At 51.1% G+C, this 15,087-nt stretch overlaps 1 protein-coding gene across 1 annotated transcript in view; it reads left to right on the top strand.

The window, feature by feature from the left end:
• The first annotated feature begins 974 nt into the window (after nt 1-974).
• Nucleotides 975-15,087, top strand: part of WDR37 (WD repeat domain 37) — a 37,397-nt gene continuing 23,284 nt past the window's right edge. The window contains exons 1-5 of the mRNA XM_077758429.1: nt 975-1,034; nt 8,355-8,490; nt 10,047-10,118; nt 13,131-13,175; nt 14,886-14,962. Of these exons, the coding sequence (XP_077614555.1) occupies nt 975-1,034; nt 8,355-8,490; nt 10,047-10,118; nt 13,131-13,175; nt 14,886-14,962 (390 nt within the window). The remainder of the gene's footprint in view (nt 1,035-8,354; nt 8,491-10,046; nt 10,119-13,130; nt 13,176-14,885; nt 14,963-15,087) is intronic.

The following is a 15,087-nucleotide window of genomic DNA, read 5'->3' as shown; positions in this document are numbered from 1 at the left end:
GGGTGCCCGGCCTCCATTGTGATGCAGATCAAGCAGGTAACTGCATCTCTGGGTGACCCTTTGTGGGGGCCTGTCAGAGCCAGGACGGGCTGCCTCGCCCTGGGGCCCTCCCCTCGGGGTCTTCAGCAGTCCCCGGACGGCGCCCCCTGTGGGCACAGTTTCCGCCGGCTGGTGTGACGTGTGCGGTCTGGTGCCAGGGCAGGGGCCCCGCAGCGGCGGTGTTTGTTGCCAGCAGCCGGCATGGTAGGTGTGGGTGGAGGGATCCGAGAACCATGGGCCAGTTAGCCTGGGATTTGAGTGGAACAGCGGCCCCGCGCCGTCTAGACAAGGTTACGGTTATCTGGGAGTAGCACTGGACGCCGCGCAGGCAGCATGAAGGCGCCGCTGCGCTGCCGTTACCCTCAGAGCCACGGATGCGAAGCGTGTGGGAGTGCGGTGCTCAGCGCGAGGACGCGGGTCCATGGGCGCGGATCGGGGCCGAGTCTGTGTGTGCCGGGGTGCAGACCGGCCCGGGAGAGAGGCCCTGCGCCCGCGGTGGTGTGGACGCGATAACGTGCACACGAGGGCCTCGGTCGTCAGAGTAGCTTTTGTGTCTTCACTTTTCTGAAATGGTGCCCAGCGTTGAGCACCTCTCTGCCCGGGGCCGGGAAGCGGAATGGCACCAGCAGGCGGCCGGGGGGCTCTCGCGTGGCTGCACCTGCCTGGTGGGAACGTTCCCCTTTCACTGCACGTTCCGCTTCCTGATTGCCAGGTGAGGCCGTCGCTGACATCCCAGTTTCGTCTCCAGTGGTGATGACGCTCCATGTTAAGATGCATTTACTAAAGTAAATGTGGTGTTTCGGTTGTTGACCAGTAAGGATAAGACGCTGTGGATGTAGGTGAGCAGGAACCAGTGCGCGTAGGAGGAGACTTGGCCTTGATGGAGAAGTCAGAACGGCTTCTCACCAAGTGCCCGTGCGAGGGGCACTGGCCGCATGAGGGCGCGGGACGAACGCAGCGGAGCCGGAGAGCGGGTGCCAAGGCCCCTGGGCAAGGTGGAGGGCGTGCTGAATGCTAACACTCAGAGTTTATTTTTCTTTTTACTGTTATTTCAAAATTTTATTGTTATTCATTGGTACTTTAGAAGGGTGTTGAGGGAGGCTATATTACCCGTTCTGCCAAATTTCAGTTTTTAAACGTGGCTTCGTACATAGTTTTTATTGGCTTGTCAAATTTACTGATACATTATGTGATTTGAAAACATTGCTGAAATGCTTATGTCATTAGAGATCATTTTGCTTAGAATTTCTGTCTTCCTAAGGGGCGCCTGGGTGGCTTAGTCGGTTAAGCGTCCGACTTTCGCGTAGGTTATGATCTCGCGGTTCGTGGGTTCGCGCCCCGCGTCGGGCTCTGTGCTGACTGCCAGCTCAGAGCCTGGAGCCTATTTCGGAGTCTGTGTCTCCCTCTCTCTCTGACCCTCCCCTGCTCACGCTGTCTCTCTCTTTCTCTCTCCTAGAAAATAAAAAAAAAAAAAGAATTTCTGTCTTCCTAAGGGGCGCCTGGGTGGCTTAGTCGGTTAAGCGTCCGACTTTCGCGTAGGTTATGATCTCGCGGTTCGTGGGTTCGCGCCCCGCGTCGGGCTCTGTGCTGACTGCCAGCTCAGAGCCTGGAGCCTATTTCGGAGTCTGTGTCTCCCTCTCTCTCTGACCCTCCCCTGCTCACGCTGTCTCTCTCTTTCTCTCTCCTAGAAAATAAAAAAAAAAAAAGAATTTCTGTCTTCCTAAGGGGCGCCTGGGTGGCTTAGTCGGTTAAGCGTCCGACTTTCGCGTAGGTTATGATCTCGCGGTTCGTGGGTTCGCGCCCCGCGTCGGGCTCTGTGCTGACTGCCAGCTCAGAGCCTGGAGCCTATTTCGGAGTCTGTGTCTCCCTCTCTCTCTGACCCTCCCCTGCTCACGCTGTCTCTCTCTTTCTCTCTCCTAGAAAATAAAAAAAAAAAAAGAATTTCTGTCTTCCTAAGAACTTAATCTAGGAAGTTTAACTTAATATATGTTTTTTTATTTGCAACCGACTAAACATCAAAAAGTTTGTGCCGCCCAGAAATGTGAAAAGTCACTTAGAAAGTTACATTGGCGGCAGTTAAGCACTGAAGCATTTTAGAACCGTCTGTTAAGAGCTCCATTTGGAAATATTCTTGAGTGCTGAGCGCGGGGGCCCAGGAGCTAGCACGTACGCCACGCTCTCTGGAGAGGAGAGCAGTGTAGACTGCAGACTCCCCATGACCAGCAGTGTGAGGAAAGTGTGTGTACGTGAGCACGGGTGGGACCGGGGACGCCGTCCAGTCACTCGGACCTCAGACTTCCGCAGAGGGTTGCTCCTGCCTGTGGGCTTCCCGTGAGGCATAGAGGGGACTACGGGTGTGCAGAGCACGGGGACAGGTGTGCGGGCACGTGCAGCGTGCTGCTCCTGACACTTAACATGTGGATGTTCTCCTTTGACTGACACGGTTTGCTCTTACCAGTCAGATTTCTCAAGCTTCCTTCCTCACAGTCTTGTAGGTATGAGGCAGAGTCCTAGGAAGTACCCAGGATTTTGTCGGAAGCACCACGGACGGGAGCGCTCTGTTAAAGCACTTCTCTTAGCATATAGCTTATTAAAATTAATTTACAATGACACGGTAGAACTTGAAGGCAATGTATGATGAAAATGCATTTCTGGGAACTGTCTTCCTTCTCTAGAAATGTGGAGGTTTTTGAATATGGTAGGCTTGTTTCCTCTCTTGTAAAAGGAAGATTATGTTGTTTTGAGGAAGTGCTTGTTCTTGAATCCTGCATCGTGCTAGGTGTCCATTTGTATCATTTCATTGTAGTTTCGTGTGTAGAAATGTGGAACTGTAAGTTCTGTAAGCGTTTTATGTATAAAAATAATATGTAAAATAAGTCAAGAGAAAAATGATTATTCACTTGGGAAAAGAGTTTTTTATTCATTCATTTTAAATAGAGTCTTCCTTTTCTTTAGGATTCTAAACTGCCTTCCTCGGTTCGCAGTACACTTTTGGAGCTGTTTGGTCAAATAGAGAGAGAGTTTGAAAACCTTTACATTGAAAACTTAGAATGTAAGTATCTCCCGTCTTAATAAGCCTTTATAGAATTTGGGTAGATAGTCACCACTGAACTGTTTTCTGTTCTGTAACACAGTGGCTTTGAGTGACCCTGATTTATTATCTTAAAAGTCACTAGTCACAACTGGGGGGGGCTCTCCCAGCAGGCTCAAGTCAAGGCGTTGGCAGGGCTGTGCATCTGGAGGCGAGGGGAGGGCCGGTCTTTTGCTTGTTTGGACTGTGGCAGATTTCAGTTCTTTGCACTGTAAGGACAGAGTCCCAGTGTCTAGAGCCCGCCTCACCCCTTGGCTCGAAGTCCTTCCCCTGTCCGTCTTCAGAGCCTTCAGCAGCGAGCATCTCTGAGCCATTCCTAAGGAGGTGAGGGAGGGCTGGGTCATCGGGCCATGCAGGGTGACCCCCCCCCCCCGTCAGAGGGCCCCTCAGCCACGGAGGTCACGTGCTCACAGGTTACCTTTGGAGTGGGTAGTATTCTGCTGGCCACTCTGGCCCATTCAGATTATGGTTTTATGAAAAATGCTTCTTAGAACTATTCCTACATAAAGTGTACTGTAAATTGAGAAATTGTTGATGCATGTTTTCTTTAAAATATACTCTATTTTGAGAATTTCTTAAAATGTATTGTCTGTTTGACTTATTTTAAAGATAAATCAAAAGTATGTACTTATCATTTATTTATTTTGGAGAGACAGTGTGTGCACACGAGCTGGGGAGGAGCACGGAGAGGGGCAGGGGAAGGAGAGAGGATAGCCAGGCAGGTTCTGCCCTGTGAGCGCGTGGCCTGATGCAGGGCTCGGACTCACGAGTCAGCCAACAGACTGGGACGTTTAACCACTGAGCACCCAGATGCCCCAGATCAAAAGAATTTTTAAATTCGCTTGGCTTTAGTTTTTCTTTTTAGCTCTTTTATAGAAGCCGTGCCTTCATTTGCTTAAAGAATCAGGCAGTATAGGGGCTTCTGGCCGGCTCAGTCGGTGGAGCAGAGAACTCTTGATCTCAGGGTCACGAGTTTGAGCCCCACATTGGGTATAGAGGTCACTTTAAAAAATAAAAGCAGTATAAAAAGTAAAAAGTTAACTACCATTACCCCTGCCTGTTGACCCATTTTATCCTGTCCTGCAAACAAAGACATTTTCTACAGTTTTTGCTTTTATTTCCTGTAATTATTTTTGTAAACTTAGTTTACTTTTACTTTTAGCTTGTCAGGTTTAGGCCACATGTGCTCATATTCCTCTGAAACATCAGGAAAGAAACCTGCCTTTTTTTTATTTACTTGCTGCTTCATTATTTTATAGTTTTTATTATTTTTATAAGGTTTGTGTTGATAAAATCTATATTATGCAAATATAGCTATAATCTTATTGTCTTCATGCTTTATACTGTGATTTCAAACATTGAACTCTAATAATAAACAGCATTCACATTATTAAAATATTTTTCACTCTAGAACTCAGTGATGTGGTTGAATCAGTAGTGAAGAGAATAATCCTATGTCATTTAAATTGTGCTTTGGAAAATTTAATGTTTTATTTTTGGATTCTCCTTATGAGTCCATTTTGGAAATTTACAGAGGGAGAAATTATTCCAAACTTTTATAAAATAAAAATTAGGTACCATGTTCTGCTTCTGATTTTTAAGGTTTTTAAAAAATATATTGTATATGGGGGCGCCTGGGTGGCTTAGTCGGTTAAGCGTCCGACTTTCGCTTAGGTCACGATCTCGCGGTTCGTGGGTTCGAGCCCCGCGTCGGGCTCTGTGCTGACTGCCAGCTCAGAGCCTGGAGCCTGTTTCAGAGTCTGTGACTCCCTCTCTCTCTGACCTTCCCCTGCTCACGCTGTCTCTCTCTCTTCTAGAAATAAATAAAAATATTAAAAAAAAATACTGTATAAATATCTCCTGGGCAGCTCAGTCGGTTGAGCATCTGACTCTGTTTCGGCTCAGGTCACGATCCCAGGGTTGTGGGATTGAACCCTGTTTTGGTCTCAAGGGTTAAGCCTTGAGGAGGCTGGCTGACTGACTGACTGACTGAAGAGTCTCTCTCTTGGGGCACCTGGGTAGCTCTGTTAGTTGAGCATCTGATTTCAACTCAGGTCATGATCTTACGGTTTATGGGTTTGAGCCGTGTTATCGGGCTCTGTGCGGACAGTGTGGAGCCTGCTTGGGATTTTATGCTTCTACCTCACTTGCGCTCTCTGTTTTCCTTTCAAAAAAAAAAAAAGATTGTGTGTCTCTCTCTTCCCCCCTCTGCTCCTCTCATCTGCTTGTTCTCTCTTCTTTCTCTCTTTTAAATAAAAAAGTATCAGTTGTAATGACCAAAGCATTGTTGACTTTCTGTTGTGAGGTGAGGCCTTAATATTTTTTGAATTTATGCAGTTTACGCAAGACAAACTGCAGGGTTACAGATGACTGCTGCCGGGTGTACTTTGAGTTGACATGGTCTCGTGCTGACTGGCTTTGTTGGCGCCCTGCCTCTGCCAGGCCTGCTCACAGCCTTTGCCCCCACCCTCTCTGCCGCCTGACCCGACCCCTTCGTCTCGCCATAGCCTGAGTAGAGGGTGCATCGTCCTGGGAGGTGCACAGCCCGGCTTGGGGGGTTGTGTGGTCAGCTCGTGGCCCTGCTGCCTCGCTGTAGTGGCTGTGTCCTCGGCCCAGTCACGTCCCTTGGCCACGTGTCGTTCCTCATCCCTGCGGGTGGAAGATGACCCTTTTCCTCCAGGCCTGTTCTGGAGCACCAGGTGCTGAGGGGATCATGGGCACAAGTGTCTGCTGATTGCCTTCTTGATGACCTTCCTCTTCCTTCTTTCCCTGGGGTTCTGTACTTACTAGTCCTGTTTCATGACTCTCCTTCAATTTAAAAAAAAATTTTTTTTTTAATGTTTTATTTATTTCTGAGACAGAGAGAGAGAGAGAGAGCACGAGCAGGNGTGGGTTCGAGCCCTGCGTCGGGCTCTGTGCTGACAGCTGGGAGTCTGGAGCTTGTTTCGGATTCTGTGTCTCCCTCTCTCTCTGTCCCTCCCCTGCTCATGTTCTGTCTCTCTCTGTCGCAAAAATAAATAAAAAACTTAAAAAAAGTAAAAAAAAATGTATTAGATATAAAGCTCCCGCTGTTTCAGACTAGAAATTTATCTCAGTGCATAAGGAACATGTTATTAATGATCTTTAGCGTGCACATTGAAGAATAATAATGTAAGACGTTATCTGAAAGTTGAAGAACAAATCTGGTCCCAGAGTACATTCTGATCCATGCTGGGGCCTCTGGCCTTGGCGGTACTGCTTAGTATGTATGGTAGGGAGCCCATGTCACTTGCCTCCTGACTCAGCCCCAAAAGGCAAGGAGTGTGTGTGGGGGGGTGCTGGGAGCCCACGTGCGTTCAGCAGGCACAAGAGGTCTTCCCTTCCTGGGTGGCTGGGGACAGGTTGCTGATGTCTGTTGGGAGGGAGGTGTGACTGCCTAACTTTAGAGAAACTTGTGAAAATGTTCACACATTTTTATATAAAGATAAATATCTCACATCGTGAATAAAGCCCTTTCTGATTCTGTTGAAGTAGTTTAGATTGTATCTTAATGAGAATGATAATTAGGATGACAGGTATAAGCATCACTTTGACACTTTATTGTGCTTTTCTGTCATAAACTCTGTGAGTAATTCAGTCTTTTGTGGGGCCTCTTTGCAGTTGTGAATGGGTCAGCATTTTCAAGATCAAAGAGTTAATAGGTATTCAGAGTGTAGTGGGCATTTGGAAGCAACACTTGACATGATTTGTTACAGTGCTCGTGAACTACATGTGGCGGGCTTCCAAAGTTGTGCCAGGAATGCGGTTGGCATGAGTCTTGAGCAGTGGCTTTGTGTTGTTCCGGTCCGAGAGGGCTGGGGCGGGCGTGTGGCTCCGCTAGTTCCTTTCTTCTCCTAGTGACGTCTGTGTCACGCACGGCAGGAGGCTTGGAAGCTGAAGTGTACTGCCACTTCTTGTGGGGCAAGCTTTGCACGTTCCTAAATGCTGCCTTCTGGAAACCCGAACGGCACCTTGCGCCAGCAGAAGCACTTTTCCATGGTGTGGAGGGACAGTTTCGCTAGCTTGGATGGGGTAGGAACTTTCAGAAGGAAAAAGAAGATGAGGAGTTGCATTTGAGCAAGTCCTTTGGTAAAATTGAAGCCGAGTCAGATGGAGCCTGTTGGTGTTACTGCTGGAAGAGTCCGTCTCCATTAAACATGAGTCGGCGGCCCCCGCATCGGAGGCTGGTTTGAATGTTCATGCCCGAATTGATGTAATAGTGGATTGTGTTGTAATGTGTTTATACTACGAATGAACTTTGATTCATTTTCAGGGCTTCGCCAAATCAGTGCTCGAAATAGCTATTTAACACCACCAGTTTTTCCTTTTCACTTGATTTTACAGTTTCATTATTCTGATTAATCTCCATTATTCTGACTTGCTTAAAAGCGGAAAAGCCATTTTTGTAAATCTGAGAACAGTTTAAAAAGCAAACTCTAAAGAGTTGTTTGTGTTTAATTAGTTTCTTTCTCATGCACTTTCTATTTTTCCTTGTAAAAGAAAGTGAGACTTGTTTGCCGTGTGTAATTTGAGACGATGCCTCACTTCGTGTGCACCTTTGTGGTTCCCTGTCTGTTCCCGTCAGACCGTGAGCTGCCCGAGGCCGGGGCCTGCTGTCCCTTTGTGTGTCTCCGGTGCAGCGCCGGCACCGTGCTTGCGCGCAATAAACACTGTTGGACAAACCGCATCCGTTAGAAGTGTCGTCTTTGGATTCTCCCCACCTTGGGCTCTTTTCCTCCTGATAATCCGTGGTTGGTGTAAATTACCAAAAATGGGAAAAAATGAAAGTTCCCCAGTAATAAAAGGTAGTGTTAAGGGTGTGGGTACACCTTCTCCACTTCTTCATGTCCTGGTACCTCTTTTTTTTTTTTTTTAATTAAAGAATTTGGAAATTTCTTCTGCTGGTTTGGATTTGAGGAAGAGACTTGCAGCGTGTAATAGGCCCCTCTCTTCGTCATGGGAGGACACACGGGGTTTGCGGGGGCCTGGGGGGTCTTCTGAGGCCTTAGGACGGCCTTCGTTGCTGCTTTGTGACACCCAGCTGGAGGGATGCTGCCATTGCGCTTCTGTTGTCTTCCCTTAATGCTTTAGATGTCTGTTCAGGGGCCTCTGCACTTCAACACGCCTTTTTCTGTTTTACCTTTTTTAACTTAAAAACATTCGGTCAGTAAATTGTCTACAACGCTCCTTCCCATCACGGTTTTAGATTGTCTCCAGCTTCAAGACCACCACGTCGAGGGCCGTGTGCCAGCTCGTGAAGGAGTACATTGGCCACAGGGATGGCATCTGGGACGTCAGTGTGGCGAGGACACAGCCTGTGGTGCTGGGCACTGCGTCTGCCGGTAAGTGCACAGCCTGTCGGGTGTGACAGCTGGTGCAGATGACTCACCCACGGTGTGGGTGGCACAGTTGGCGCTGGAGGCGGGCGGGAGGCCGGATGGCCCTTGAAGCCGAGGAGCGTTTGTTTGGCCTTGCCGTGCTCCGCTAGGCCCTGCTGCCGTGCAGGGGTGACGTTGGCTGTGGGGTGAGCAGACGCTGCTCCAGGATCGAGCCGCTTGTGTTCATGGAGGCAAACGGTAGAATGTCCTTTAAAGAGGCTAGGGCCTTCGTTGTTGCTCACAGTCGAGGGTGTATCTGCTTGAATTGTGGGGCGTAGTCCAGGGAAGGGCCCGTAGTCCTGAAGGGGGTGCTGGCTGTCCTAGGGTGTAGGTGCAGGTGGGGCTGCTGGGAGCCCTTTTGGCCTGTGGGACTCTGGGCCAGGCGTTAGAGACCCTGTTTTCTCATTAAAGAAAAGATAGGACTTGAAAGCTATCCAAGGTGCATAACCCAATACCCTTTCAGATAAAAATTAAGTAAAGTTAAAAAGTGGTGCTCCCTTGTTGAAAATGATTTTTCCAGGTGCTTTTTTTTTTTTAATAATTTTTGAGACCAAGAGTGATTGAGGGGGGAGGCAGAGACAGAGAGGGAGACAAAGGATCCCAAGCGGGCTGTGTGCTGATAGCAGAGCGCCTGATCCCGGGCTCGATCTTATGAACCTTGAGATCATGACCTGAGCTGAAGTCAGACACTCAACCGCCTGAGCCCCCCAGGTACCCCACTGGATTCTGCTTTTTTTTGTTTTTTTTTTTTTGTTTTTGAAAAAGTTTATTTATGTATTTAGAGTGAATGAGTGAGAGGCAGAGAGAGTAGGAGAGAGAATCCCAAACAGGCTCCATGCTGTCAGTGTAGAGCCTGACATGGGGCTTGATCCCACAAACTGAAATCATGACCTGAACCGAGATCAAGAGTCAGAAGCTTAACTGACTGAGCCACCCAGGCGCCCCGATTCTGCTTTTTAATAGAAGGAGAAAATGTTACAGCACTTAGAACCATGAAAAAAGTTCACTTGTTCAAAATTGTGTTCACTTGGGAGCACTCCCCAGTGTTTTAGAAATTCCATTATAGTTAAAGAGAAAGAATGAAAGGGTTCGTTTCTGATATCTCTTAGATCTCGTTTGGAAACTTGACATTTATTTTTCAGGTTTTCTATTTTTATTCCTCTTACAAGAGGAAAGGTCCAAACAAATATGTAAGGTCTCAAATAATTTGTAACTGGAGTTTTGCATTTCAATACTGCCTGATCTGGAAAGTGTTAATTCAACCAAACAGGAAGGCATGATGGGTTAGAAGGACCCTGGCGAGGTGCAGTCAGTGTGACCACGTGCCCCGAGTCTCAAGTCCCTGGGCATCCAATTGCCGCCCCCTTGACTGGGACACATCATCCACTTCTCCTGTCTTGGAAACATGTTTTCTGATCTAGAGTTGCAAGAGATATTAGTGGTAATGTAACTTCTCACTTTTGCTTGAAGACCATAAACTTGGTGATGGGTCAGTTACTCTTGTGTTTTGGGTCTTGCAGATCACACGGCCCTGCTGTGGAGCATAGAGACAGGCCGGTGCCTCGTCAAGTACTCGGGCCACGTGGGGTCAGGTGAGCGCTCTGGGGCGGGCCGGGCCTTGTGCTGCCGGGCGGGCGGGCGGCCATGCGCTGCCTCTGGCCGTGAGCCTCGTGAAGGGGCTGCTCCGCCGCCCTGCGCGCCGGACCAGTAGGGTTTGTCTGCTCCGTTTCCCGTTGCCCAGAACTGAGGTGTGGACGTCTGTCTGCGAACGCGTGCTCGTTTCAGAGGCTCCCTTTTGGCGTGTGCTCTGCACGCACCAGGGCCCAGGGAGGGAAGCCGTGTGTCCCGGGGCTTCCTGCCCGTGCTGCCCGCCGCCGCCGCCGGCGTGGCCGCTCGTCCCCTCCTGTGAGCCGCCCTGCATGCACCCTTGTGTCCTGATCACGGCTCATTCCCTGCCCTCTGTGCGCCCTCTGTGCTTGGCGTGCCCTCCGCTCCAGTGCCTGTCGGCTGCTTCCCCGTTCACTCTCCCCTGCACAGCCACCACTGCACCCCTGCTCTCATAGACAGCCTGGGTGCACCTGCCCTCTGCTTCTGGGGCTGGGTGTGCCCCTACCTGCGGGCCTGGGTGCCAGCCCTTCCCTGGGTGGGGGGGGCACGTCTTGTCCTGTCTGGGCTCTGACCCACGCTTTCCCCTTTCTTGCGGTCTCATTCCTTCGGGGGTCCCTCAGCAGGTGAGTGTCTCAGCAGACGGTCCCCGGGCAGGGGAGGCGGTGCTCAGGGTGCAGGTGGGCACCGTGGCCTGTCTCCTCTCTGCATGTTTATTCCTGGAAAACATTTGTAGAACGAAACACGTGCACATCACCGGAAAACTCAGAGGGTTCAGCCAGCCGGTGTAGATAATTACAGCACTTGCTGCCTGCTCTCCTTACTCCAGTTCACTTCCCAAAAGGGAACCACTTTGGTAGCTTTATGTATTCTGCTTTTTTCTTCCATTTTTCATGTAACCTCCCCCCCACTGTGGGGCTCAGACTCCTGACCCCGAGGTCAGGAGTCATGCGCTTCTCCAGCAGAGCTGGCCCCGTGCCCCCTTCTTCTGTTTTTCTCAGTAGCCGATTGTACTATTTCTGAGGGTTGGAGTTTTAGACAAGTGTTCCCTCCTGCTGGAAGGAGGGCCGTCTGCCTTGCCTCGGACGAGATCCTCTGTTCTTGTCCTCGCCAAGTGGTGACAGCATGATTCTGTCAATCGTGGCTACGTGTGTCTTGTTCACAGCTGCCCGCGACGTGCCTCATTTTTCCTTCGACCTGCTCTCTCTGTCCGCCCCTGACTCATCCCTGTCTTCCTGTGCGACATGCCTTTCCGGTGCCCAAACTCCACGTGGCATCTGTTCCTTTGTCATCCCTCTTGTCCCTTCCCTGGCGCCTTCCCTCCTGCTGGACGGCTTGGACACCCAGCTCTTNTGCTGTCCTCACCGACACTGTCTCCGCATTGCTCGTGTCCTGGGTTTGGTCTTTCCACCAGGTGGGGTGATGACTCGAGGTCCCCTTAGCCCGAAGGGAGAGCCCTGCACCCGGGATTTCTCATCGGCATAGTTCACTGCAGGTGGTTTGCCGTCTCTCTCCTGCCTTGTTCCAGCCTCACCTGAACAGAGGACCCTCCTGTGTGCCGTCCCCTCTGCCTCGAGAGTCACGTGCTGGGCTTAGCGGCCGCCCCCGCCCGACCCCCTGGTAGAGCCCTCTTGTGCGAGGGACGGTGCTTCCTCCTGTTCCCGTACGTCTGTATTGACGTCGGGTGCACAGACCCTTTAAAGATCGGGTGTCTTTGAAGCTTTTTTGGGAAGAACGTTGGTCTCTGGCTGCTTCTCCCTTTCTGCTCCCGGTGTGGCCGCTGGGAACGGAGGCAGCCGCGTGCTGGGGGTGCCGCACGTCTCTGACTAAGGTGCCGGCGGGGCTCCCCTTCCTGTTCTGCGTCAGCCACGGTCTGCTGACCCTCTGCTGGGGGACGGGGCGCGGTGTGGCTGCAGCCGTGTGCGCGTGCGGGCCTGTGCTCGTTTGTGCTCTGTTGTGCCAGCACTGCAGCAGCGACAGTCGTGAAGCGCCCGCTGTGTGCTGCGTTCCCGACTGGCTGCGGCCGGTGCTCTGTCACCAAGCGCGCGTCACGGGCCGGGAGGGCCGCCTGTGGCGCTGGTTAGTGCTTTCAGGTTTGCACGGATGTCAAGGTGAGAGGTGGCCACCGAGCTCGCCCGTTGCTCCTGACCCCGGCGGCGTCCTGCCGTATGCGCGCGTGTGCGTGTGTGCAGGGTCGTGACGGCTTGCTGCCGGCGCTCAGGAAGCTGCTGTGTCCATCTACCCCTCCACCACCTCCCCGCGGTCTACACTCACTGGCTCATTGGAGTCAGTTCCTTGGGAAAAGAGACTACCCAGTGGCATAGCTGATGGAATCTTCCTGAAAGATTTGCCGGAACTTCCCATGCTGTCCTGTGTTCACCGTGGGGGTGTGAGCGCTGGCTGCCCTGCAGGGAGGTCCCCGCAGCTGGGCTCCGACCTCCACACCCTCCACCTGCCGTCTCGTTGCCCCACAGCCGAGGCGGGGGGAGGGCTGCACCCTGTCCTGTGGCTACTCCTTCCTGCGAAGGGCCTCAGGCCTCTCTCAGCCAGGAGATCCTGACTCTCCCTGAGCTGGCGGCGCCCGCCTGCTCTGCTCACAGGGCCTCCTGGACGGGTCGGGATGGGTAGGGGGGTGGGCGTAGTATCTGCGACAGCCTGTCTCCATCTGTTGGCATCAGTATGTCTTCTCTTTCTTCCTGATTCAGTTTTAACCCTAGAGAGCTTCCTTATCTATGAAAAGAAGTAGGTTATTAGTGTTGCTTTTCTGTGTGTCTTATATGTCAGTAATTTGATTGTTTACGTTCTATGAGTTTTTCACGTATCTGCATTTATTCACATGTCTCTGCATTAATTGTTAGCTTAATTGAGCGGGAGGATCTAATATTGAACTGTTACAGTTTTTTTTTTAAGTTTTAAAGTTACCTTTTGATGCATGTTATTATGACAGGTGTTGATGATATATTGTTTTATACCTATTTTGTAATGTTTTTGTTTTGCAGTAAATTCTATAAAGTTTCATCCTTCAGAGCAGTTGGCTCTTACCGGTATGTTGATTTTTACTTTTTTTATTGAACAAAGTTACAGATAATTTTAAAACAGCCCTAGTCATTCCTTTCTCGTTGGTCCTTTACATAAAAGCCAGATAGTCGTTGGCAGTCATTTTGTGGACTGCTTGAGGAACGGAGGAAGGAAGACACATTGAGTGGCACTGATTTTAGCTTGGCTCCCCCGGGAGGTTGCAGGTGACCCACCGTGCGCTTGTTTCATGGAGCCCTTGGTGGTCGCCCGCTTTCCCGCTCGCGCCACAGGCTGAAGCCCTGTCGTCGCCACACGTCTCTACCCCTGCACGCATTGGAAGCAGAGAGGGCAGAAGTAGCGGCCCCGCCGTGGCGGTGTGCAGGGCCAGCGTTTTGCCTCCTCTCTGGGGGTCACTCCTCAGCGGCCGTAGCGTGGTTTTGCTGTAATTTTATGTAGCAGTTTGTAAAACAGCTTCGTTGTTGGACTGAGGAGTCTTCCAGTAAACTTGTCTGATGTCTGTAGACTCCTGTGAACTTGGGGAGCACCGACAATGATCTTGAGGGGTAACGTTTGGAGAGGGTGGAGGTCAGCAAGCTTGTTTGTAAAGGATCAGAACTAAACATGTTCATCTTTGAGAGCCACATGGTCTGAGTCACAGCCACTCAGCTGTGTGTTAGTGTGAAAGTAGGAGCAGTGGTGCACGGGCGAGTGGCTGTGGCTGTGGCCCGTGGGCCAGACTCTGCGAACTCTGGGGTAGAGCGTGAGAGAAGGGCCAGTCAGATGCTTTTCCACGTCAGCAGAATATGCTGGGTCTGAACAGCTGGATCTTGACCACAGCTCGTTGATGCCCATGTAAACGTGTGGGGAATAAAGTAGGTGAGAACTTTCCAGCTCATGAAATCAGTGTGCGATTATGAGGAGGGAGAGCGGAGGAGGCCAGTGATGGCCAGAGGGAGGGTGGGAGGGAGACCTGTGATGTCCAGAGTTGGGGTGAGGAAGTGGGGGAAGAACGGTGACAGCCAGAGTTGGGGTGAGGAGGGGAGGACCGGTGGTGGCTAGAGTTGGGGTGAGGAGGGAGGGAGAGAGGGTGCTCGATGGAGGTGTGCGTGTGGGGCAGGAGAGCTAGCAGGGCAGGCAGTGAGCGCGTCTGACAGCCCGAGAAATATGTCTGCGTTCACACGTGGCCACTTCGGGGAGCCTCTTAGCCACAGAGAGAAGTGCAGTTCAGATGGTACTTTGTGAGGGCAGGTGTAGACGCCCACCCCTCATGTCTGTGTGCCCTTCCCCCCCCCTTCTCTCCGTCCCCGTGCGAGCAGCAGCCTGTACCCCCGGCTGGTGGAAGTAAGGGCCCAGCAGGCCGTGAGCCCACCCACCCCGAGGGCAGGGGAGGGCACGTGTGGGGCTCACTTTTCTGAAGTACTACAAGCTGTTAGGGCCCCAAGCTGAAGTGCAGTTGGGTTCTGGTTTACTTAGCTCAGATAGATGGACAGTATAACCGATTACTTGTAAATTTTGCCTGAACCTTTGCTGCTTTTTACCGTAAAAAGAAAGGAGGGGATATTTTTAACCACCATGTTAATTTCATGCATTTAGCGTGTTGTCAGCAGCATCATGTAGTCTCAGAAGCAGCTCACTATCGCTGAGTTACAGAAGTCTGATGACGCTTAGCACCTACCAGAAAGCATCTTACACCTGGTGTGCACTGTGGGTAACTGTGCCCTGATTTCTGTCCTCAGCTTCTGGAGATCAGACCGCCCACATTTGGAGATACGCCGTTCAGCTGCCGACACCCCAGCCTGTGGCCGACAGCACTGTAAGCAGCACCTTTACTTACCCTGAAAGCACGACATGGGGTGTGTTGTAGGGTTCTGGACACTCGCAGAGTTTAGGGTAAATTTATATCCTCTTCAGACTGATGTTTGCATCCCCCCCCCCCCC

Source organism: Crocuta crocuta, unplaced genomic scaffold (assembly GCF_008692635.1).
Source record: "Crocuta crocuta isolate KB4526 unplaced genomic scaffold, BGI_CrCroc_1.0 scaffold32, whole genome shotgun sequence".
NCBI lineage: Eukaryota > Metazoa > Chordata > Mammalia > Carnivora > Hyaenidae > Crocuta > Crocuta crocuta.
Note: the sequence above shows the minus strand (reverse complement) of the source record. Positions and strands in the feature narration are given on the sequence as shown.